The sequence below is a fragment of the Salmo salar genome, chromosome 02 (assembly GCF_965601325.2).
Source record: "Salmo salar chromosome 02, fSalSal1, whole genome shotgun sequence".
Lineage (NCBI taxonomy): Eukaryota > Metazoa > Chordata > Actinopteri > Salmoniformes > Salmonidae > Salmo > Salmo salar.
In genome coordinates this window covers 47,329,228-47,354,130 of record NC_138292.1, presented here as the reverse complement: position 1 = coordinate 47,354,130, position 24,903 = coordinate 47,329,228, and the positions used below count along the sequence as shown (strand labels likewise).

General features: G+C 41.9%; 1 protein-coding gene across 2 annotated transcripts; it reads left to right on the top strand.

The window, feature by feature from the left end:
* Positions 1-7,210: 7,210 nt before the first annotated feature.
* On the top strand, positions 7,211-24,398 carry LOC106584182 (vascular endothelial growth factor A-A). Of its 2 annotated transcripts, XM_014169146.3 has the most exons (7): positions 7,211-7,922; positions 9,225-9,267; positions 12,913-13,109; positions 13,681-13,757; positions 14,208-14,240; positions 21,412-21,543; positions 22,753-24,398. In XM_014169146.3, exons 1-7 carry the CDS (start codon positions 7,854-7,856, stop codon positions 22,772-22,774), a joined length of 573 nt encoding a protein of 190 aa, XP_014024621.1. In that variant the 5' UTR covers positions 7,211-7,853; the 3' UTR covers positions 22,775-24,398. The 2 variants fall into 2 exon arrangements, with proteins under 2 accessions (XP_014024621.1, XP_014024642.1); XM_014169167.3 differs by lacking the exon at positions 21,412-21,543 and having other exon boundaries at positions 7,212-7,922.
* The last annotated feature ends 505 nt before the right edge of the window (positions 24,399-24,903 follow it).

Genomic DNA, 24,903 nt, shown 5'->3' with positions numbered 1-24,903 from the left:
TCTATAATTCTTAAAATATTTGTTATGCTTTTTGTGAACGTTTATCGTGAGTAATTTAGTAAATTCACCGAAAGTTTGCGGGGAGTATGCTAGTTCTGAACGTCACATGCTAATGTAAAAAAGCTGGTTTTTGATATAAATATGAACTTGATTGAACAAAAGATACAAATTGTATGACAATGTCCTAGGTGTGTCATCTGATGAAGATCATCAAAGGTTAGTGCTGCATTTAGCTGTCTTCTGGGTTTTTGTGACATTATATGCTAGCTTGAAAAATGGGTGTCTGATTATTTCTGGCTGGGTACTCTGCTGACATAATCTAATGTTTTGCTTTCATTGTAAAGCCTTTTTGAAATCGGACAGTGTGGTTAGATTAACGAGAGTCTTGTCTTTAAATAGCTGTAAAATAGTCATATGTTTGAGAAATTGAAGTAATAGCATTTCTAAGGTATTTGAATAACGCGCCACAGGATTCCACTGGCTGTTACGTAGGTGGGACGATTTCGTCCCGCCGGCCCTAGAGAAGTTAATCTAACCACATTGTCCGATTTCAAAAAGGCTTTACAGCGAAAGCAAAACATTAGATTAATATAGGAGAGTACATAGCCAGAAATAACCACACAGCCATTTTTCAAGCAAGCATATATGTCACAAAAACCAAAAACACAGCTAAATGCAGCACTAACCTTTGATGATCTTCATCAGATGACAATCCTAGGACATTATGTTATACAATACATGCATGTTTTGTTCAATCAAGTTCATATTTATATCAAAAACCAGCTTTTTACATTAGCATGTGATGTTCAGAACTAGCAACTAGCATACACACCGCAAACTTCCGGTGAATTTACTTAATTACTCAGCATAAAACGTTCACAAAATACATAACAATTATTTTAAGAATTATAGATACAGAACTCCTTTATGCAATCGCGGTGTCAGATTTTAAAATAGCTTTTCGGCGAAAGCACATTTTGTAATATTCTGAGTAGATAGCCCGGCCATCACGGCTAGCTAATTTGACACCCACCAAGTTTGGCCCTCACCAAACTCAGATTTACTATAAGAAAAATTGGATTACCTTTGCTGTTCTTCGTCAGAATGCACTCCCAGGACTTCTACTTTAACAACAAATGTTGTTTTGGTTCGAAATAATCCATAGTTATATTGAAATAGCTCCGTTTTGTTCGTGCGTTCAGGTCACAATCCGAAGGGTGACGCGCAAGCGCATTTCGTGACAAAAACATTCTAAATATTAAAGGACACCAATAATAATAAGAGACTTGCTTGGGCCAAGAAACACGACCAATGGATATTAGACTGGTGGAAATCTGTCCTTTGGTCTGATGAGTTTGTTTCCAACCACCAAGTCTTTGTGAGACACGGAGTAGGTGAACGGATGATCTCCGCACCTCTGGTTCCCACCGTGAAACATGGAGGAGGAGGTGTGACGGTGTGGGTGTGCTTTGCTGGTGACACTGCCAGTGGTTTATTTAGAATTCAAGGCACACTTAACCAGCATGGCTACCACAGCATTCTGCAGCGATACGCCATCCCATCTGGTTTGCGCTTAGTGGGATTATCATTTGTTTTTCAACAGGACAATGACCCAAAACACCTCCAGGCTGTGTAAGGGCTATTTGACCAAGATGGAGATTGATGGAGTGCTGCATCAGATGACCTGGCCTCCACAATTACCTGACCTCAACCCAATTGAGATGGTTTGGGATGAGTTGGACCGCAGAGTGAAGGAAAAGCAGCCAACAAGTGCTCAGCATATGTTGGAAAATCATTCCTCATGAAGCTGGTTGAGAGAATGCCAAGAGTGTACAAAACTATAATCAATGCAAAGGGTGGCTACTTTGAAGAATCTAAAATATATAATATATTTGGATTTGTTTAACACTTTTTTGGTTACTACATGATTCTATATGTGTTATTTCATAGTTTTGATGTCTTCATTATTATTCTACAATGTAGAAAATAGTAAAAATAAAGAAAAACCCTTGAGTGAGTAGGTCTGTCCAAAATTTTGACAGGTACAGTGTATATATATAATATCTTAATTTATTTCCACAATTAACAAATAATACACATATTAATGTAAGCTGTTCATTAGTAGGATTGTCACCTATAACCAGGCAATTATTATTTTTGCAAAGAATTATTGTGTTTCATCCAGTATTGATCCTAACATCATTACCCCATAGCAACAGATGTGGGACACACACACACATACATACAAACTCAAGAGAAGACTTGATATGCAAATGCATATACAGTTGTAGCTGTTTGAGAAGGCATGCAACAGTTTTGCAAGAATGGGGAGATTTGATTAACCACTGTCAAGTCCTAGCTAATGGAGCTCAGATACACCCCCCTACCCTGAAACACACACATGCTGGTCCCCCGCTGTGACCATTTTCCCAAGCATCTCTGTGCAGTCAGACCTTTTAATTATTTTATGCCACCAGGGCCACAATAATTTGCCCCCTCTCTGATTGTTAGAGTGTGAGCCCCTCCCCATGGGTTACTGCAGCTAGTGTTGCCAGCACTGCCTCTACCTGGGTGAAGGCACCCCACCGAAATTCCCACCGGCTAGGTACGAGGTCATCAAGGTCCTCATTAGCAGCTTTGAGAAATTCCACCCATCCAGGGGCTTTGGCTTTGTTAGACCAGCCCTGCCAGGCAGGCTGAGACTCCCGAGGAGGCAGTGCTGCCATAGTTGGTCTCTGACCATGTTTATCTTTCTGTCTTGGCTGCGTATAGGCTACTTGCAGTAGTGTATAAACTTAACCGCATGCTAGCATGCCTAAACTTAACTTCGTCCGAACCACTTGCGCATTCGTGTAAATACTACTGGTTTTACAAATCGTGAGTGTGACAGTTTCTCGGGCTGTTGCGATTTGGACAATGTTACTGTTTCTTGTGAGATCCAGTTGCAATGGACAGTTTTCTAGCAGAGGTTACATGAGATCTCTTTCCGTACAGTATGATCTGATATGTATGAATGAGTTAAATTTGGCATGCTCTGACAGCGTGCCTTTTCATCCGCAGTATAATCTAATTGCCACTGATTAAATAATGTGGGACATAACATCTGCCGTGTCTGGACAATTCACATATTTATCCTTAATATTCCTTATCACTTCTTTTAGGCCCATGTTTTCAAACTGAGGGTGAATGGATTTTAAACCAAAGGACAGGTAGTCAAGCTGACTGTTTTGATGTGTGAGACCCTACTGTACATGAAGATCAGTCATGGGTAATACGTATTAATAAAGACTTGGTTTATTGACAATGAGAAAGGACTATGCTGGAGCAGCTTATTGGATAATAATTGTATGTAAGAGCTGAGGACTTTGAAAAATGTAAGTGGCCATTGTGGTGTTCAAATCCTGATAATAGGGTTTAGTAGTTATACAAAAGGTGAAGGTGGGGTAGATTGAATTTTTTACAGGTGTTCATTGTGTGAGTTTTTGGATATTACCTGATTGACATATCTTTGGTAGGGAGTATTCACTGTTCTACTTGCTCGAGTCTCTGATGACTCTGAGGTCTAAATGCTGAATATCCCTCTGCTACTGTGAAATGTAAACTAATCAGGAAGCATGTGTGTTTAACCAGCAGACAGAATTGAACAGTACACACAAACATGCGCCTCTGTGTGTGTATGTTTTGTGTGGGTGTTACCGCTGAAGGGACAGGAAGAGAGCTCATTAGGTTTCTTGGGCCAAAACACTGAGGATATTTCGTCGAATCAGCACAAAGCAGGGAGGCTCTTATGGAGGCAAATTCACCTGCTTGTTATCTTTCAATTAAAAGACAAAGCTCCGCAAACAAAAGGAGTGACGCTCTGTGGGCACGACGAGTCCTCTCCGTCCTCCGGCTTAGGTTACATCACAGCAAAGAGGTACTCCCTATGCCTCGTTGTTCTACTCTCTCCCTCTCTTCTCCTTCCCCTGCACTCGTGGTGTGATGGGTTTCCCAGCCCTAGTTTTGATCTGCGGATGCACATGTTATCATTGTGACTCCCCTGGACGTTGGGTTCAGACTAAATATTTTAGCAGAAATCATGTGACAGGTCTTGTAGGCCTCCGACCGGCTCTCAGGATTAAGGACAGAGGTTATGGCCTAGAGTGGTGAAGTGGTTCAGCTTTGACCATCAGGCTCACAAAGTTTGGCAGGGTGAGGTTTTGATGCAATTCATTGGGTGGGGGAAGAAAACATTTTAATATCATCCTAACACCCAAACTACTTATATATTATGATTTCTATAAGCATAAACATGAGTTTATCAGTGTCTTACTCTGGTACAAATTCGTAGATTATCGAATCTCTCAAATACGTAATAAAAAGAGCAACAGACGTATAACCATGGCAGAAAATAAAAGGGGAGAAGGGACCTTGACAAACAGGTCTGAGACCGTTAGACAAGACATCTAAGATGGGACAATATGTACCCACACATAGGGGGTCAAGGCTCAGATTCCTTGTCAAAGACATATAGAAAGTTACTTTTCATAGATTCCCTCAGCAAGTGTAACATCTAATCGTATAGTGGATTAAGCATATATGAGATGTGGCTATAATGCTGATGATACAATGTGCTTACAGTGAGCATTGAGTTTGAAATGGACATGAGAGAGAGAGGAGAGCGAGAACAAGGGTTGACTTCTAGCAAATAATTACTCCCAAGCATGTGAACAGAGCGAAATGTACCTTTTCTTGCTATTGACACGTTTTGAGTGCAAATATGTTCTTGTCTGCTGTAAAATCATATTATTTCACTAATAAATGATGAGTCAAATGACTCCACAGTGTCCTCTACAGGTTAACAGTTTCAGTTCAATGAACAGAGGGTGAAAAAACATTAGCACCTGTGACTTGCCGGTCAAACCATAATCATCCCATAGAAGAGTAAATAAAACTTCACTTTTATTGAGATTCTATTTGGGTGACAAGTAATATAGCCTATTCAGACCAAATTCACATGTAACCATCACAGACAAGCACATATAATGACAACTCCCATTCACAGGAAATATAGGGGAAATTTGAGGGAAGGCAGACATGTCAAGAATATGTGTATTAGAATGAATGCAATATGCTATGGTGCCAGATACACCCTTTTTATATCGATTACATATCCTATAGGATATATCTAAACCCATGCTTCATGGGTAAATCTGTGTGTGAGTGTTTGTAAATGGTATGCATGTGGAGTATTTCCATTCGCCTCACCCTTCGCTCATTAACCATTGGTCACAAAACCTTTCTATGCTCTACAATAGTCATTTGAATGTCAGTCATACTTTGAATAACTGTACTTTCCCATAGTTGGAAATATACTATTACGTCTATTTGTTCTGTCTCCACAAATCTAAATATGATATTTTTTAAAGGTTACTTTTAAAACACTACAAACTTATCCATATATGGGAAACACTTTGCTTTGTGTATGGGTATGTGGACAGAGTTGCTATACTCTCATTAACTCGATATTTAAACTCATTTAGAAGCCTCAGGAAGCTAATCAACACAACAAGGTCCTCAGCCCTGGGGCTGTCCTCGATATGGATCCTGTCTTACGTGAGAAAGAAAGGAGAAAAGACAACAACGAGTGAGGTGAGGGATTGGAGAGGTCAGAAACCATGGAAACTATGTGGAGTGCCTCCACTAAAGCAGTGTTCGAGAGAGAGAGCAGTGACCCATCGCTGTGATGGCGTAATACTGGTACAATGTTATAGTGAATGGGGAACATGCACGCTTCTACTGGGCCACAAAGGGATGGAGTTGGTGCAGGGGAGATGGGATTTAGAGGATATGGATATTATGTGTGTATTTTGAGATTGAGTGTGTCTTAGTGAGAGTATGTTTTGGGGGGCAGTATTGGGGAAAGCGGGACTGTGTGTGTGAGAACTGAAGCAAGAGAGGATGGAGGTTCTCTGTATCTCTCTCTCTGTGTGTGTGTGTGTGTGTGTGTGTGTGTGTGTGTGTGTGTGTGTGTGTGTGTGTGTGTGTGTGTGTGTGTGTGTGTGTGTGTGTGTGTGTGTGTGAGATATCCCATCCGTACAGACTCATGCAGTCCCCCTATTAAATTAATTCCTTGTGTAACAAATATGTAGCAGGCATTCCATCTTCCCTACGCATAAAGATCAATTATCGAATATGTATGACTTGTTCTCTTCTGATTTACATGACAGATGAAAGAGGATGAATACCAAAAACAATTGTGCTTTTGGAATGCTTAAATGCTGAAACAAGACCTCCAATATCAAACAATATGTCCACGCAAGTCAAGAATCTGACATGTTTCAGTTGATTGTGTTGGCTCAGCCATGCCTAGCTAAGAGCTTCCTAAAGCGCACCTGAACACAAGTGTCTTCCTCACTTGGGAACATATAATGACATTTTCTAAAGTTTGACTTACTTTCTAATAAGGATAATTTCTTGCAACTTTCAGCACCTAGAACGTGCTATGATAATGAGGCTATGGAATGAGCCTTTTATGATTCCTGAACTCAGCATCATGTGTGTGGTACACCAAAAGCAAACCACTATACAGCCCAGGCAAGTCCCTCTCCACTCTTTCATACCTGAACATCCTCACCTACTGTACTCTGTATCCTTTTAGAGATCCAGGCATCTCTAATGTCCAATATAGGCTACAATCTCTGTTTAACTGATCAACTAAAAACATGTGTGCACCACCACCTCCAAGCGCTGGAAGTTAACTTTAGGTGCAAAAGCGATTCCTGCAATAGTATAGGCCTGGCCTGCTTCTAATTGGGTATTTTCACATTGTTTATGGTAACTCTTGCCAATACTTTAACATACAAAAACCTTTGGTTGAAAAATAAGAAGCATGTCAATTCCAATATTTCAACAAAATGGTAAATGGCTATCACAATGATGAATGATTCAAAAGCTGCAAAGAAAAAAGGCCACAAGAGACCATTAAATGCACCAACAACACAACTAACTATTGGCCATTTAATACTTACCATTTTAAACGTGTCATGTATTATATTTTTCATAAAAATTGTGACTTAAAGCACTCACCAAATCGCACAATGTGAACATCTCTGTTAAATATTTGATGGGAGCGCGCCCACCACCCCTCGCCACCAACCAGTAACGCCCACATTGGGGATCTAACCAATGAGCGCAAACGACGTCCTACAGTCGACACGTCCGATTGCTAAACGCAATAGCTGACGATCGTGGAACAGTAAACGCGCTACAACGAGCGAGAAACAGAGGTGTATGACAAGATCTCCTTATTCTGCGCCTGGACGTCCAAACCCAAAGTCAGAGTAAAACACATTTAAAAAAGCAAGACAAAGGAAAGGGAGACCGTTTCAGTGCGTTTCAAGGAGGATCGCTAACGGATCACTTTGCATAGGCAAACGCTCACCCTCACTTACTGTGATCAATGTTGTTATAACTCAGCCGCCGCTTTCACACAGTTAAGTTGCTTTCAGAAGTTGGTGAAAGTTTTCATCCTGGTGAGCAGATAGTAGGACGGTGATGTTACGTCCATTATGGGGTTTCTAATGTGGATGTAGAATAGAAATCTTGGAAGTCTCCGGATGACCGACGCATTTTGGATGTTACCATTCTTTGGGGCTATTCTCTGAGATTCCTTAGAGGCGGTTGCAATCCCCCAAAAAAAGGATTCCTCTCAGGTGGCACATCTGCTATGTTTGGATGGATTTGATTTTACTATAACCAAGTTATCAAGAAATTGTTGCGTTTTTTTGTGTTTTTTCTTTATTATTGTGTCTGATCCAAACGACAGCTGAAATTTTAGTACAACTGTACCACTCACCCTCGGAATTACAATCATGAACATTGGCAGTTTTGTACAATTATTATTTGCAGCGCTGCTTCAGCTTCATTTTTATGCAGTTAAGGTGAGAATTATATTTAAATCGGAGGGGCATCAGATGCGTTTGAATTAGGAATACAATGCTGTTCATGTTTCATTAATGAGGGGATCGCCCTTATCGCTCAACCTCGTCACTTGCTGCTAGGTGTGTAGGCCACTTACAATGTATTCACTTTCTGTAAATCATAGGCCTAATGAGAGATTTTATGTCACATTTGAATTGTTAATCCTGACGTTTGACATACATTTTGGTCCTTTTGGGAAAAAGTGCCATAGGCCTATTCCAATTAACGCTGTCTTTTCTATTATAATTAGGCTATTATTTGTATTATCATTATAACTTTTGAAAATGCACAATGCACCCGGCATTAATGTCAACAAAATAGTAGGCTAGGCAAAATCGGAATTTTGAGTGACGTAAAAGTGAAACGAGTTGCCTCATTACACTAACATCATCCAAAATCACTATTGTCGTGATTTAATTCAATTGGATTCCTATTGAATAAAATTACGACAACATAATGTCACTACACCCACTGGCCACACACTGGTTGAACCAACGTCGTTTCCATTGAACCAACGTGTAATAGAGGTAGAATTGATGTGTGTGTCCAGCGAGTTGATTCCAATATTGGCAATGTATTTGCTCTCGTTTGTAGGCTAGTCTACTGTAATGAAAAGCAAAGTCCAGACGTCCTGTCTATTGAGAGCGCAAGGACTAGTGCAAACCTGTTGGCCCCTAACCGAATAGCCTAGCTGGCTCGCAGAAAGTATAAAGTGTCAACGTGTATTTCACTCCCTACTTAAGGCTAATAATAGCCCGTTTATATTAAACTTAGGCCTTGTTAATAACAAATATTCGCTAAAAAATCTTTACGATAACCTGTAAACGCTAACAACGGGCAACCCATCTCAGTCGTTCATCTATAAAATGACATAGGCTTCTTTCTCACGCAATATTGAAGAGCTATTGCAACAGTCAACGTCCGGTGATAACGTGACTTGAAGCACTGCTGTGATGCCATTTTCCCTCTGCACTTGCCCATAGGCGGGAAAATATTCAATGAAGTCGGCTAGCTGTCATAATAAGGAGGGAATGTATTGGAGTTCTTGCTGTATAATAAGCTAATGGCTTAAGGACATACCAAAAAAATTATTGTGCATGCAGTTACATTATGGAAATGATGTATACATAATTCAGGGAGGCAACACTGCATTGCCTTTTTTTACAACGTGATGCATAGCCTGCCATATAAAAGAATGTGCATGACATAGGCTAAGACGTCAAGCTTGCTCTAATGGGCTTACCTGTTTTTTTTTTTTACAGACAGCCCACATACCCAAGGACGGGGAGAAGAGTAAAAATTATGGTAAGTGCTGAATGTACAAATGTATTACAAGTGCAATATTTTATTCTCAGTGTTTTACCCTTATTGGGGGATTTGGTGTGTGAATAGCCACCTAGTGGACATATTCTGAATCGGAATTTTCACAGAAAATACTTTTTCAAGTTTAGGCCTTCAATGAAAATACGTTTTTGACAAATTGGCTATTGCACATAACAAAATATTTACATTGTAGCAATGCTCCCTCTCTATCAGTGAGAGAAGATGGGTATCATATAGGACCCCATGGTGCTATTATGAAGTCTTAGTGGTGAGTCCCTGAGTGAAAGGCGTTACTTGGGACTTTGGAATTACAGTAAAAGTGTGTCTGATCTAAATAGGCTGGTATATGTTAACAGACAAGATTACTGCATGAATTCAAGGCCACTGCTGAATTCATGTTTTATTTAGCCTTTTTCTTCCTCTTCTGTGTGATTTGGTCACATGGCAAACATATGGTCAGATTGTACGCATGGTTATGTTTGTTTATTGACAGTGACAGAGTGTGTTTCACTTGTTAGCTGTGTTCAAGGTTAGCCATGTTGGTCAATAGTGGACACAGACAGGTTACTCACTGTCATACATCAGGGACTGGCCATCAGCAGAGAAAACACAGGAATTGAATTGTGGTTGTTTGTTATTCACAGCACAAGGGCAGCGACTCCCTTCCTCTTCTCTGACACCTGTTAGCGGCTTCTGACCTTCACTCCCCCCCCCCTCACACACACACACACACACCCCACACACACACACACACACACACTCACATTAAAACAAATGTTGCCTAGGTACTAGAACTCTGCTAGACAGAGTGTGAAGCAGCAGCTGTGCAGAGAGAGACTGTGGGGCTCCGCAGAGCCAGAACAGCACAGGGAGACGTGTTGGGCTGGTGACCTTGGGCTGTAGACGGAGACACTCCTGTCTATGGCAGCGAGCCAGACAGACAGACAAGACAGCCTTTCTCCCCCTACAGGCTGGCCTGGCCAGGGCCTGGGCTTCTCCTCTGAGAGCAGGTGCTGGGAGGGATAAAGGGAGGTATGGACACCGCATCTGCTGACAAGGCAAGTCATCCATGGGCTAGCAGCAGCGGTGCATGGTTTGAGAAGGAGTAACCGATCCCGCTACGACAGGCAGGCAGTGGTGTCTCAGGATGTTGTTGTAGCATTAGGTGGGAACTGACCAGGCCGACTGATTAAGGGGCGGGCTGCCGGGGGTCACATGTCAGAGGTGAACCCTGGCACCGCACATCCTGAGGTCATGGGCTGCTTGGATGACCTGGGGGTCAGGAGGGGGACGGTGTCGCTGGGAAACCAGTCCATAGGATGGAGGGTGGGGGATTATTCTGGGATGGAGATGGCTAGGGTTAGTCAGCATCTGATGAATTGTGGGTTGTATGTACAGTTGAAGTCGGAGGTTTACATACACTTTAGTTTGGAGTCATTAAAACTCGTTTTTCAACCACTCCAAAAAAAAATTGTTAACAAACTATAGTTTTGGCAAATCAGTTAGGACATCTACTTTGTGCATGACACAGGTAATAATTGTTTGCAGACAGATTATTTCATAATTCACTGTATCACAATTCCAGTGGGTCAGAAGTTTACATACACTAAGTTGACTGTGCCTTTAAACAGCTTGGGAAATTCCACAAAATTATGTCATGGCTTTAGAAGCTTCTGATAGGCTAATTGACATAATTTGAGTCAGTTGAAGGTGTACCTGTGTATGTATTTCATGGCCTACCTTCAAACGCAGTGCCTCTTTGCTTGACATCATGGGAAAATCAAAAGAAATCAGCCAAGACCTCAGAAAGAAGTTGTAGACCTCCACAAGTCTGGTTCATCCTCCGGAGCAATTTCCAAACACCTGAAGTTACCACGTTCATCTGTACAAACAATAGTACGCAAGTATAAACACCATGGGACGACGCAGCTGTCATACCGCTCAGGAAGGAGACGCGTTCTGTCTCCTAGAGATGAACATGCTTTGGTGCGAAAAGTTGAAATCAATCCCAGAACAACAGCAAAGGACCTTGTGAAGATGCTGGAGGAAACAGGTACAAAAGTATCTATATCCACTGTTAAACAAGTCCTATATCGACATAACCTGAAAGGCCGCTCAGCAAGGAAGAAGCCACTGCTCCAGAACCGCCATAAAAAAGCCAGACTACGGTTTGCAATTGCACATGGGGACAAAGATTGTATTTTTCGGAGAAATGTCTTCTGGTCTGATGAAACAAAAATAGAACTGTTTGGCCATAATGACCATCATTATGTTTGGAGGAAAAAGGGGGAGGCTTGCAAGCTGAAGAACACGATCCCAACCGTGAAGCACAGGAGTGGCAGTATCATGTTGTTGGGGTGCTTTGTTGCAGGAGGGACTGGTGCACTTCACAAAATAGATGGCATCATGAGGAAAGAAAATTATGTGGATATATTGAAGCAACATCTTAAGACATCAGTCAGGAAGTCAAAGCTTGGTCACAAATGGGTCTTCCACATGGAAAATGACCCCAAGCATACTTCCAAAGTTGTGGCAAAATGGCTTAAGGACAACGAAGTCAAGATATTGGAGTGGCCATCACAAATCCCTGACCTCAATCCTATAGAAAATTTGTGGGAAGAACTGAAAAAGTGTGTGTGAGCGAGGAGGCCTACAAACCTGACTCAGTTACACCAGCTCTGTCAGGAGGAATGGGCCAAAATTCACCCAACTTATTGTTGGAAGCTTGTGGAAGGCTACCTGAAACATTTGACCCAAGTTAAACAATTTCAAGGCAATGCTACCGAATACTAATTGAGTGTATGTAAACTTCTGACCCACTGGGAATGTGATGAAAGAAATAAAAGCTAAAATAAATCATTCTCTCCACTATTATTCTGATATTTCACATTCTTAAAATAAACTGGTGATCCTAACTGACCTAAGACAGGGAATTGTTACTAGGATTAAATGTTAGGAATTGTGAAAAACTGAGTTTAAATGTATTTGTCTAAGGTGTATGTAAACTTCTGACTTCAACTGTATATGGCATCTGTGAGTGCGTTTGTATCGTGTAGCTTAAACGTGTGGATGTGTTGTAATTGTACTTGTGTGTGGCTTTGAATCTGTTGTGGGCACATGAGCAGGTTTGACATTATTTTGCTGGGGGACATTAAGATCCTTGTCAGCACAATAGTCTGCTTTGTTACGTTTGAAGCCATATATATGTGGCTTTGTTTATCTGCTAAGCTGGCTTTAGCAATGGGAACCACTCAGGAAACGAATGCCTGTACCTTTTGACGACCACAAAGGCACACAAGTACTCTCTTCCACTGCCAAACGGAACCAGAGCAGATGGGATATTCTAGGAAGTAGAGGAGGCATGGAGAGTTAGGATAAAGGAGAAAAAGGGACACAACTGGGGAATGAGCGAGGAAAGGAGGATGAAAGAGAATGCATTGGAGAGTTTTACTAAGTGGAGAGGATGGATGTGCTGTTCTTTACAGTGTAGCAGTTTTGTGGTAGGTTTGCCACTGATGTTACTGTCTTCTCCTCAAGGAATCTTACTGTTACTGACAGTTATCTACGGCACAGTGAGGATGAGAAAGAAGCAGTACTGATGTTCTCCCTCTGCTCTTCCTCCTGCAGTGGTCCCGTTCATGGACGTGTATAACAAGAGCATGTGTCGGACACGGGAGATGCTGGTGGACATCTTCCAGGAGTATCCAGATGAGATTGAGCACACCTACATCCCCTCGTGTGTGGTGCTCATGCGCTGCGCCGGATGCTGCAACGACGAGGCGCTCGAGTGTGTCACCACGGAAACAAAAAATGTTACCATGGAGGTAAGCGCCAACTCCAACTCTCGCCGGGACCGGTGAACAGGGGATTTGTTCACCCCTCTCTCTCTCATTCCATCTCTCTCATATCACTTATAACCCCCTCTCTCTTCCATTGCTTTTCTCACTGGTTCTCTCTGTCTCTCTCGCTCGCTTTGCGTCTCTCACTGTCCCATGGGAAAAGTGAAGCAGCAGGGGCCTGGCATGTCAGCGATTTTGTTTACCCTTGCGAACCCTGTTTACGCCCCTGTTTATGAGGTTGAAGTCTCTCTTGGCCACGGTCAGGAGTCAGGACTTACTGTTGGCATGAGCCTAGGGTGGAAAGGAATAAGCTATAGGAATGTGATACAGCGCATGCCTGGCTATGGTGTCGCCCTGTCTTCACCGACCGGTTAGCTAGTGGCCAGACTGTGACCACTTTGTCAATGGTCAGAGCAATCACTCACTAAGAATCTCTGAGGTAGTAATGTTGCGGCAGAGGAATTTTGTTTGGGCGGGGGGGATTGACCCAAGTAAGAGACTACAAACCCTTTTTCAATGTGAATTTTAATGTTTAATATCTTATGTTTCTCTACAGGTAATACAGGTGAAACAGAGAGTATCGCAACATCATTTTCTGTTAAGTTTCACAGAACATCGAAAGTGTGAATGCAGGTAAGAATATTTCTCAGGCCTATAATGATTTCAGGCTTCAATGTTTTTTTGCTTACTGGTTAAAGGTCCAATGCAGCTGTTTTTATCTCAATATCAAATCATTTCTGGGTAATAATTAAGTACCTTACTGTGATTATTTTTCAATTAAAATGTTAAACTGAAAACTAGCTGTTATTGGTGGAGAGATTTGGAAATCTCTTTCTTATTGGTCTATTAACTAATTATTTAGGCCAAAACTCCATCCCACCAAATCAGGCTGACATTTCAGTCGGTCTTTTCAAACAGCTCTTACATTAAAAGGGCATTATCATAATTTTCACTATTTTACAGTATTATTCTAACCTCATAGTGTGGAAATATGTATAAAACATAGGAAATCATGTTTTTGACTGCACTGGGCCTTTAATATAAAGCTAAATGTTTTGTTCTCTATTTTCCTCTTAATTTCAGACCAAAGCCAGAAGTTAAAGCAAAGAAAGAAAAGTAAGTACATGTTTTGCGTTGTTATTGAGTTATTTGTGGGATGAGGGGAGGGAGCTTTCTGTGTTCCGTTTGACTCCCACTCTGATATTCAAACGGTCGAAACAGCTCTATCTGCCAGTCCCAAAATATCTCAATATATTGATTGACCAGTTTCCCAACCAATCATCATCCCTTTCTCACAGACGTTGTAACTTAACACAGAAGGCTGGGGCCTAATCCTCCCGAACCAATAAGTATTCAGTATTCCTCATGTTGTTTGGCCACTGTACATGCAGATGAGAAGCAGCCAGCTGGACACTGTGGTAGCAGCGACCATGTGGGGTAGCACTAACGCTAATGCTAATAGTAACGGTGAAGCTGCAGTATCTTTTACCCCTGCTGCACTGAGAAGTCAGCAGCTGCCCTACTTTGCTGATAGGATTGAGTCGATCATTTTAAAGAGTGGTGAGAGGAAGTGTTAGGGTGCCTTCTCTACTAGTGATTGGGATCATCAGCACCTCATAGGCTCCTACACCGCACCACATAGCCCTGTCTCTCTTTTTTACATAGTGATGGAGGGGAGGTAGAGGCCTAGTTCTCCGTGTTCCCTTCACGCCTTGTGGGAGTTAGAGGACTAGCAGCACACCTTATGGAAAAAACAGCCTCTCTCCTCTGTCTTTGCTGATAAGAGAAGTGATTTTTTTTTTTTACGGGGTTTGTTTCATTTTGTCTTCCTGCCAGGCTCTCTTTGTTTTATGGCGGTCGGTTTAGTGCTTTACTGTGCGGCTGTAACAGTTGGGTTGAGGTAGTTAGCTAGCGCCAGACCACCCGCAACTGGCCGGGCTGTCCAGCAGCCTTCTTCTTAGTTTCAGTTGCTCAAGCCTGACCCTCGGCCCTCGTGGCTACTTCCACAGTGTAATCATTGCAACAGGTGTCATTCAGTTAAACCATTTTTATTTTTAGAATTGTAAATAGTGGATGAGCCTGGAGACGGAGACGCAGTGGACGTGGTTAGTTACAGGCAGTGTGGAGGGAGGGAAACCGACTGACTGTCAGTGTTGATGCAAGTGTGTGTGTGTGTGTGTGTGTGTGTGTGTGTGTGTGTGTGTGTGTGTGTGTATATGTCTTAGCCACCTCAGCTGCAGCTGGCACGTCAGAGGATGTCCCTTGTTTTAATTGGATAAGAACCACGCAGGGTTAAAGCCCCATGGATCAGTGGAGGAGAGATGGGATCATGTTAGCTACCTGAGAGGGCTAAATCAAATCCGTTTGTAATGGGGCTGAGCTGAGCCTTGTCCTCGCGTTGTGCCACACACACCTCTGCTTGTCACCCAGCACGTAGGCAGACAGCTCACCCCAGCCAGGCCAGGGTAGGGTGCAGGAAAAAGACTGCCTATTCATGAGCTCAGACACACCCTTACTCTTTCACTCAAATGCATACTGTACATAATACTCTAGACCAACACTTGGGGCTCTATTTTAACAAACCTAACTCAATTATAAATCTAAGGGCAGGCGGTAGCGCTGTAGGTTCAAGGGTGTGTCAGAAATATTTGAGCTATTTTCACTATTACAATTATCTGCGCACTTGATGGTGTTGGCGCGAAAGGGCTGGGTGTTGATGAAGAAACTAGTTGTGGGTGTCGAGGCTTGGCCCCTCACTGGCCAATCAGAACGTGCTCCATGGCGAAATATGTTGTTGCTCAAAGTTGTGTATTTACAGTATTTTATGTTTTGACTTGGAATAAACGCCAATTCCAATGAGTGTCCGTTATGTTTTTTTAAAATGGCTTACAGAAACGAAGTAACAAAATGGAGACCTATCTTTGCTAAATACCTTAACTTTATCCCATTTGCAGTCCACATTGTTCTAAGTAATTGCAAGGCTTAAATAGCATTCCCATATAGGATAGGGGCTAGGCCTACTGTAAATTGCATTATAGCTGAGCACAGACATGACAAACATTGTCAATAAGCAATATTAAATTAATTATTGATAAGGCCTACAAAGAGAACGAATAGTTCTAATCAAATTCTAAACAAAACAAATAAAACCAGTAACATTAAAAGAAAAACAAGCAATCTTCTTATTTTTTTTTTAAACAACAACAATAAATAATTGTAACATGTAATGATATCATCAAATTGGCATGATAAAAAGAAACGCATTGCTGTTGAACCAGCCTGTTGTAGGCCTAAGGGAGGGGTTGGGTTTTGAACATATGAAACGGAAAACAGACAATTGTTACAGATACCTTCTAAATACGCGGTTCACCGGTATTCAACGAGGTTCTCATCTTTCGGTTCATGATGGGCATGACACGTGGCTTACATCATGGAGGAGGGTTTACACACATCCAAAATGGGACCGCATGACAAAAATAATGTGGGCCTACCTACAATGCATAGATCAAATGTATTTATAAAGCCCTTCTTACATCAGCTGATATCTCAAAGTGCTGTACAGAAACCCAGGTTAAAACAAACAGCAAGCAATGCAGGTGTAGAAGCACGGTGGCTAGGAAGAACACCCTAGAAAGGCCAAAACCTAGGAAGAAACCTAGAGAGGAACCAGGCTATGAGGGGTGGCCAGTCCTCTTCTGGCTGTGCCGGGTGGAGATTATATTATTCTAGATAAAAAGGGAATGTCAGCTCACTGTTTTACTCCTCTCAAACTTAATATTTGAATAAAGCTTTGGTGATTTAAGATTTATTTCCAAGCGGTGTCAGGAGCCAAACCCTGTATCGACAGTCTTGGGGGGGGAAAGCCTTCATTGAGAGGAGGGGAGGCTATACTTTGAGTCTATGTATGCGGATGACTCAACACTATTCACGTCAGCTACTACAGTGACTGAAATTACTGCAACACTCAACAAAGAGCTGTAGTTAGTTTCAGAGTGGGTGGCAAGGATTCTTTTTTCCTAAAACTTAAAGCATTGTATTTGGACAAAACACTCCCTAAACCCTAAACCTCAACTAAATCTTGTAATAAATAATGTGGGAATTGAGATGACTAAACTGCTTGGAGTAACCCTAGATTGTAAACTGTCATGGTCAAAACGTATTGCTGCTGTAGTAGCTAAGATGGGGAGAAGTCTGTCTATAATAAAGCAATCCTCTGCCTTCTTAACAACACTATCAACAAGGCAGGTCTTACAGGCCCTAGTTTTGTCGCACCTTGACTACTGTTCAGTCGTGTGGTCAGGTGCCACAAAAAAGGACTTAGGAAAATTGCAATTGGCTCAGAACAGGGCAGCACGGCTGGCCATTGGATGTACACAAAGAGCTAATAATAATAATATGCATGTCAATCTCTCCTGTCTCAAAGTGGAGGATAGATTGACTTCATCACTACTTTTGTTTATGACATGTTGAATGCACCGAGCTGTCTGTCTAAACTACTGGCACACAGCTTGGACACCCATGCATACCCCACAAGACATGCCACAAGAGGTCTCTTCACTGTCCCCAAGTCCAGAACAGACTATGGGAGGCACACGGTACTAAACTCAGCAAAAAAATAAATGTCCTCTCACTGTCAACTGCGTTTGCTGAAAATAAACTTAGCATGTGTAAATATTTGTATGAACATAAGATTCAACAACTGAAACATAAACTGAACAAGTTCCACAGACATGTGACTAACAGAAATGGAATGATGTGTCCCTGAACAAAGGTGGAGGTCAAAAGTAACAGTCAGTATCTGGTGTGGCCACCAGCTGCATTAAGTACTGCAGTGCAACTCCTCCTCATGGACTGCACCAGATTTTCCAGTTCTTGCTGTGAGATATTACCCCACTCTTCCACCAAGCACATGCAAGTTCCCGGACATTTCTGTGGTGAATGGCCCTAGCCCTCACCCTCCGATCCAACAGGTCCCAGACGTGCTCAATGGGATTGAGATCCGGGCTCTTCGCTGGCCATGGCAGAACACTGACATTCCTGTCTTGAAGGAAATCACACACAGAACGAGCAGTATGGCTGGTGGCATTGTCATGCTGGAGGGTCATGTCAGGATGAGCCTGCAGGAAGGTTACCACATGAGTGAGGAGGATGTCTTCCCTGTAATGCACAGCGTTGAGATTGCCTGCAATGACAACAAGCTCAGTCCGATGATGCTGTGACACACTGCCCCAGACCATGATGGACCCTCCACCTCCAAATCGATCCCGCTACAGAGTACAGGCCTTGGTGTAACACTCATCCGACCATCACCCCTGGTGAGACAAAACCGCGACTCGTCAGTGAAGAGCACTTTTTGCCAGTCCTGTCTGGTCCAGCGACGGTGGGTTTGTGCCCATAGGCAACGTTGTTGCCGGTGATGTCTGGTGAGGACCTGCCTTACAACAGGCCTACAAGCCCTCAGTCCATCCTCTCTCATCCTATTGTGGACAGTCTGAGCACTGATAGAGGAATTGTGCATTCCTGGTGTAACTCGGGCAGTTGTTGTTGCCATCCTGTACCTGTCCCGCAGGTGTGATGTTCGGATGTACCGATCCTGTGCAGATGTTGTTACACGTGGTCTGCCACTGCGAGGACGATCAGCTGTCCATCCTGTCTCCCTGTAGCGCTGTCTTAGGCGTCTCACAGTACGGACATTGCAATTTAATGCCCTGGTCACATCTGCTGTCCTCATTCCTCCTTGCAGCTTGCCTAAGGCACGTTCACACAGATGAGCAGGGACCCTGGGCATCTTTCGTTTGGTGTTTTTCAGAGTCAGTAGAAAGACCTCTCTAGTGTCCTAAGTTTTCAGAACTGAGACCTTAATTGCCTACCGTCTGTAAGTTGTTAGTGCCTTCACGACCTTTCCACAAGTGCATGTTCATTAATTGTTTTTTTGCTGAGTTTACATAGAGCCATGACTACATGGAACTCTATTCCATATCAAGTAACTCATGCCAGCAGTAAAACTAGATTTAAAAAAACGGATAAAAAAACACCTTATGGAACAGCAGGGACTGTGAAGCAACACAAACATTGGCACAAACACATGCATACACACACACGATAACATACTGTGTGTGTACTAATACATACACATGGTTGTAGTACTGTAGATATGTGGTAGTGGTGGAGTAGGGGCCTCAGGGCACACAGTGTGTTGTGAAATCTGTGAATGTATTGTAATGTTTTTTAAATTGTATAAACTGCCTTAATTTTGCTGGACCCCAGCAAAGTATACAGGCACCAAAAGCACATTAGGCTACTATTGTTCCATATGGGCAGTGTGCTTCACGGCTGTATAGGCTGAGTTTCCGCTGTCAACATTCATGCCATAACCAACTGTGTTACCACTAAAACCAGCTTTTGGTTGGTCTTAAATATCCCTATCAGCACTGTCTGAAATTAGCACTTTGGATCATGTTTTTAAGGACACGCCTAAAATATTTCCACCCCTCCGATCTGAGTGCAAACGTGCTGATATAAGACAGGTAAATGACCGAATTTGGCGTTAGGGCCGGAAAATGTCTACGCAATTTTTTTTTACATGGCGAAATTGTAAACTAACGTGCATTTCACATTAGTGCCGCCTTAACGCCAGCCGAAAATAGAGCCCTTGATATGCATAGACTGATTTACACAGGCAACAGTGGATGCATTTACATTGACACACGCATTTACATTGAGACACACACACGTTCAAAAAGGGATCGATCCCACTGCATATTAGGAGACTAGATTAGAAGGGAGATGCCTGACTTAATTGATTGTCTCCTCTTTGGCCTAACCTCTATTGATTGAACTCTGTATGAGTGTCCCTGCCTCCACATAGGTGTCTTTTCTCTTTTGCCCTGTTCTCTATTTTCCAGCGGCAATGACCAAAAGAGAAAGAGAAAGAAAGAGAGAGACACTGGCATGATGAGCTCTGAGGCCTCTTCTGTGGCGTGTCTGCAAATGGGCACTATGTCTCTCTTGATGGTTGGTTGATTTTGGAGGACCTTGTTTTTATTTTGTAAAATGCAAACCTCTTAGTTTGGCATGAGGAGGCTCCATTTTTATTTTAAAGAAACCTTTTTTTGTCTGGCGTATACACCACTTAAGTCCATGGCGAGGGCAGTAATGTGAAGTTGAAGTGAGTGAGAACTGTCAGGTAATGATGATGTCAGAATGAAGCACTAATCCATGGCAGCAGAGTCAATGCCATGTTTAGTCTACACGCTGCTAGGAGTTTGCTCTTTTTCTCTGTTGCCTTTTGTTTTAGCAGATAGGTGGATGGACCAACACTGTCGTCTTCAATTTCTACCACTATAGTGCCAATTGGTTTGGTTACTTTAAGTACATTTACATTTTAGTCATTTAGCAGACTCTTATCCAGAGCAACTTACAGTAGTGAATGTATACTATTCATACATTTCATTATGCTTTTCTTTTTTTTTTTGTACTGGCCCCCCGTGGGAATCGAACCCACAACCCTGGCGTTGCACACACCATGCTGGCGTTGCAAACACCATGCTCTACCAACTGAGCCACAGAATGCCTAGACAGGCTTGGCTCAGTGTGTTTGGTTAGAGTTATTGTAGCCTTGAGTGGTACACCGAAAGGGCTGCTTTAGGTTGCTTTGTTCCTGCTTTTAGACGGGAAGGTCTAGAACATGGCGCAGACGTGATCTGACCTCAGATAGCTAGTAGAAATACGGCCAACTGCGTCGTCTGAGACAAAGCGTAGCTTAATCTCGTCTGGTGCATCGCAGCTCTCCCCTATCTCTGTCCTTGGTTTGTCTATGGTGTGTGCCCCCCTATCTCACATGTTCACCTCCATAAAAGATACTGCATCTTTAAGCACCAGCGATGGCATCTACTGTGAAATTAATATGATTTAGATTGTCTTTGATCTGTATTTTATAATCCTTACATTGTGCTTGAGCCTGCACTTGCTCAGCCCAACCATCGTCCTAATGTCATCCTAACATCCCATTAAGTTGTGGCGCTCATGTGAGCATGTCTGTAGGGTAATTGTAGTGGGAAATATAGGCAGATTGTGGGAGGGATGGGTTTTTAAAGATGGCTGCTCCCTTGTGAGCATGTCATTGGGTGGATTGGGAAGCAAATGCTATGTGTTCTGTGTTTCTGCTGTGGCCTTTATCTGTCTGTGGGTTGGGGATGGTGCATGAGTGTCTGTCTGCACCCTTTTTCTGCTGGATACGCTCTATAGCTTAGACCTCTCTCTTTCTCCCTTTTTGCTTCCCTTTCAGCCACTGTGAGCCTTGCTCAGAGAGAAGAAAGCGCTTGTTTGTGCAGGACCCTCTGACCTGTAAATGCTCCTGTAAATTCACACAATTAGACTGCAAGTCCAGACAACTTGAGTTAAACGAAAGAACTTGCAGGTTTGTTTACGAAATATTATGATAAACAACGTGACTTGATCTCTACTCCGTTCACCCACATCTACATCCATCCACCTTTTTGCACTTCTGTCATTTGCTCGATTTTTTTTCTCCTGCTGAGAAATGCATGCTTCTCACTTTCTTATAGAATGTTTTTGTTTGTATAGAGAATTGTGTGGGACTGTTTGCTTGTAAGTGTGTTTGTATTGTCTGTCATGCGTAATATTCTGATACTGTTCTTAACATCATCCTTGATGTTAGAACTGTGACTCTATTATTGTGCGTTAGTATATTTGTATATTTGATCTAGCTAGTATAGTGTATTCCCTTTGCATGGTAGACACTTAAACTAGACAATACGCAAAAAACAGAGCCTTTCTCGCTTTAGATTTCCTTTAAATTAATGCAGTATATATATATATATACTAAATTCTAGCACCAAGCAAGATGTGTGTAGGGGGTTGGGTTTTACGTGTGTGCGACAGTCCGCACCATATTGGGTCAGTCTGTAGTAATGCCCATTTATTCAGACCCACACTTATCATCCTACTTATCTCCCAACATAGTCTCCTTATCTCTTTCCCATCGCTACATGGATATATATATATAACCACCTGCGTAGGAGGGGAATTTTCGCATCCATTGTTGTTTTTAAACTTCTACCAGTCTTGATCACACAAATAGAAAGACATGTTTATAAGTCAGCACAGTACAGGACTCAAGACAGAACTAACTCATGCACGACACTAACACTCAAAGGGAAAGTGTTTCCCTTGGTTCCTAACTATGAACGAACAGGCTCTTAATTGAGTGAATGTAGAGCTGGTGTCCATGCTGCTCGTTTCTAATGGTCCTACTCATAACTCCTACAAGGTGTAGCCCTAAACTCAATTACTAATCGGTGATTAAAACTGCTTCCGGTGAAACTCCCACAAGGCCTTGTGTTGGTGACATCCCTTGACACTACTATATACATCCCTGACCTTTGAACCTTAGGGGCCCCCCACACGGTTTGCTGGATTTAGAGAGCCACACATGAGTGGGGTGACCAGCAACATGATTCTAATTGGTCAGGGGAGGAAGAGGGAGGGCCTGCAGGAGTTTTCCACATTTGGGGTGATGTGATTGGCTCCAGGCTACACCCCTGCTGGGAGGATGATTTGTTGCCCATCTTCTAACCTACTGTCTGTCATGTCTTGTCATCCACAGATGTGACAAACCAAGGAGATGAGGAGAGGGGGACAATGAAATGAAGGAATATTTTCTTGGCACGGCACTTTGAAACCTGAGGACGCATTCCCTGGATGGACTGAAAATTACAATGAAAGAAGGAGCAAGAGCGAACGATGGAGAGAGACTGAGATAACAACATGCTGTTGTATATTTCTAATATATATATATATATATATATATATATATATATATATATATATATATATATATATATTCTAAAAGGACAATGACATTGTGTATTGCTGCTATAAAAAAAATGAGACATTATAAAGTGAACGAATGCGCCACTGTCTGGCGTGTGAATTGGACAAATTGTTTAGTTGCCAGGGTGTTTGGGCCTGCACGTGGATAGGACTGAGTTTTTGTCAGAATACATTTTATTTTATGTAACACTTCACTGGATGTTGGTCTGCTGTGGATATGAGTATCTTAAATATATCTATATAAAAAACTAAGAGAAATAGTGACCATAACTTCACTGAGAGGTACAACGGGAACATGTTTCTCCTCAGACCTCTGAAGGTCTAGAGAACTGTCAGAAAGCAGAACTACTTCCTCTATGGGGTTATGTTTTTGTCACTGCTGTATCTACTGATACCAGATAGGACTCGGTGTGAGAATAATTCTAAAGGGATATTAAACGTAGGTATGCATGGAGACGAGAGAATACTGAACTTGATTCCGTCTTCCGCTTAGGAACAGTGGCATTCAACTCACCACTGTCAAAATCAATAATCTCTATTTGCTTTGTTTGTCTTCATTTGTTTTCCAAAGAAATAATTGCACACACATTAAAGAATAGTCCATTATAGAAAAAATAACGATCTGTATATACTTACATAATATCCCTTTGTCTAGTACAGTACATCTAATTTATAATGCTAGAATATTTTCAGTATTCTGTGCATTTAATTTATATATTTATATTCAGTGTTATGGTTGATATTGATTTTACTTCTTCACCTGGCAATGTTATCACCAATCTGTTTGGCCATGGAAAACATGGAAAACTGTAGATGTATTTCTTTTAAAAAAGAACAGAAAGATTAACTTCAACATTCCTGAAAATGAGATACTGTATGATTTGTTGGGCTAGAGAGGCTGGTAGCATGTGTCTTGACTTTGTTACAAACAAACCCTGCCACAAACATGCTTGTGAAAAAGATGCACAGCCAACGTTGCAGTTTCAGGCTGTTGTCGGACATGTGTTTTTGCACTTGAGTGCCTGAAGACACGTCATGAGGAGGACTGAGGGCGTCTCCCTGACCTTGGTCAGGTCAGCTTGGGAAAACTCCACACTGAGAGACTAAGACTCTGGCCAGCCCACTTTAGCCAGAACAGGACTTGGCCTAGTCGGGAACCAGGAGCATTAGGAGACGATGCTCTCTGCCCTTTGATGAAAAAAGAAACATTCTATTTGTATTTCTGTGTCAGAACTGCTTTTTTGTTTGTTGTATCATGTACAGACACATTTGTAGTATATTTTCCCATTAATATATTTATTGGTGCTGTAAAATTATCAGTTTTACAATAGTAACATATTTTTTTGTTTTTAGTGTAACTATTAACTATATTTATTTAGAAAATATATTGTTTTTTATTAAACAGAAAATGCCGTTCTCTTTGGAAGCCTCTTTTTAACTGTTTTGAAATCACCTCTGACATTTTGATCAATCTAAAATAATTTGATCAAGTAACAATATAACAAAATCCTACTTTATTTATCATTCCTAAGCCAATTGATAAGGCATCATAAAAGTACAAGACTACAATAAAATACATGCAGTGCAACATACAGGTATCTGCTAAAATAAAGGAAACACCAACATTTTAATTTCTTTTACCAGGCAAAGCAGTTAAGAACAAATTCTTTTTTCAATGACGGCCTAGGAACAGTGGGTTAACTGCCTTGTTCAGGGGTTGAACGACAGATTTTTACCTTGTCAGCTCTGGGATTCGATCTTGCAACCTTTCGATTTCTAGTCCAACACTCTAACCACTAGGCTACTTGCCGCCCCAAGTAAAGTGTCTTAATAGGGCATTGGGCCACCACAAGCCAGAACAGCTTCAATGCACCCTGGCATAGATTCTATAATTGTCTGAAACTCTATTGGAGGGATGCATCAC

Excerpts from the sequence above, each read along its gene's own strand:
- LOC106584182 (XM_014169146.3), top strand. The coding sequence starts at position 7,854 with ATGAACATTGGCAGTTTTGTACAATTATTATTTGCAGCGCTGCTTCAG. Across the intron at positions 7,923-9,224 it reads TTCATTTTTATGCAGTTAAG|ACAGCCCACATACCCAAGGA; the intron begins GTGAGAATTATA and ends TTTTTTTTACAG. Across the intron at positions 21,544-22,752 it reads TTAAACGAAAGAACTTGCAG|ATGTGACAAACCAAGGAGAT; the intron begins GTTTGTTTACGA and ends TGTCATCCACAG.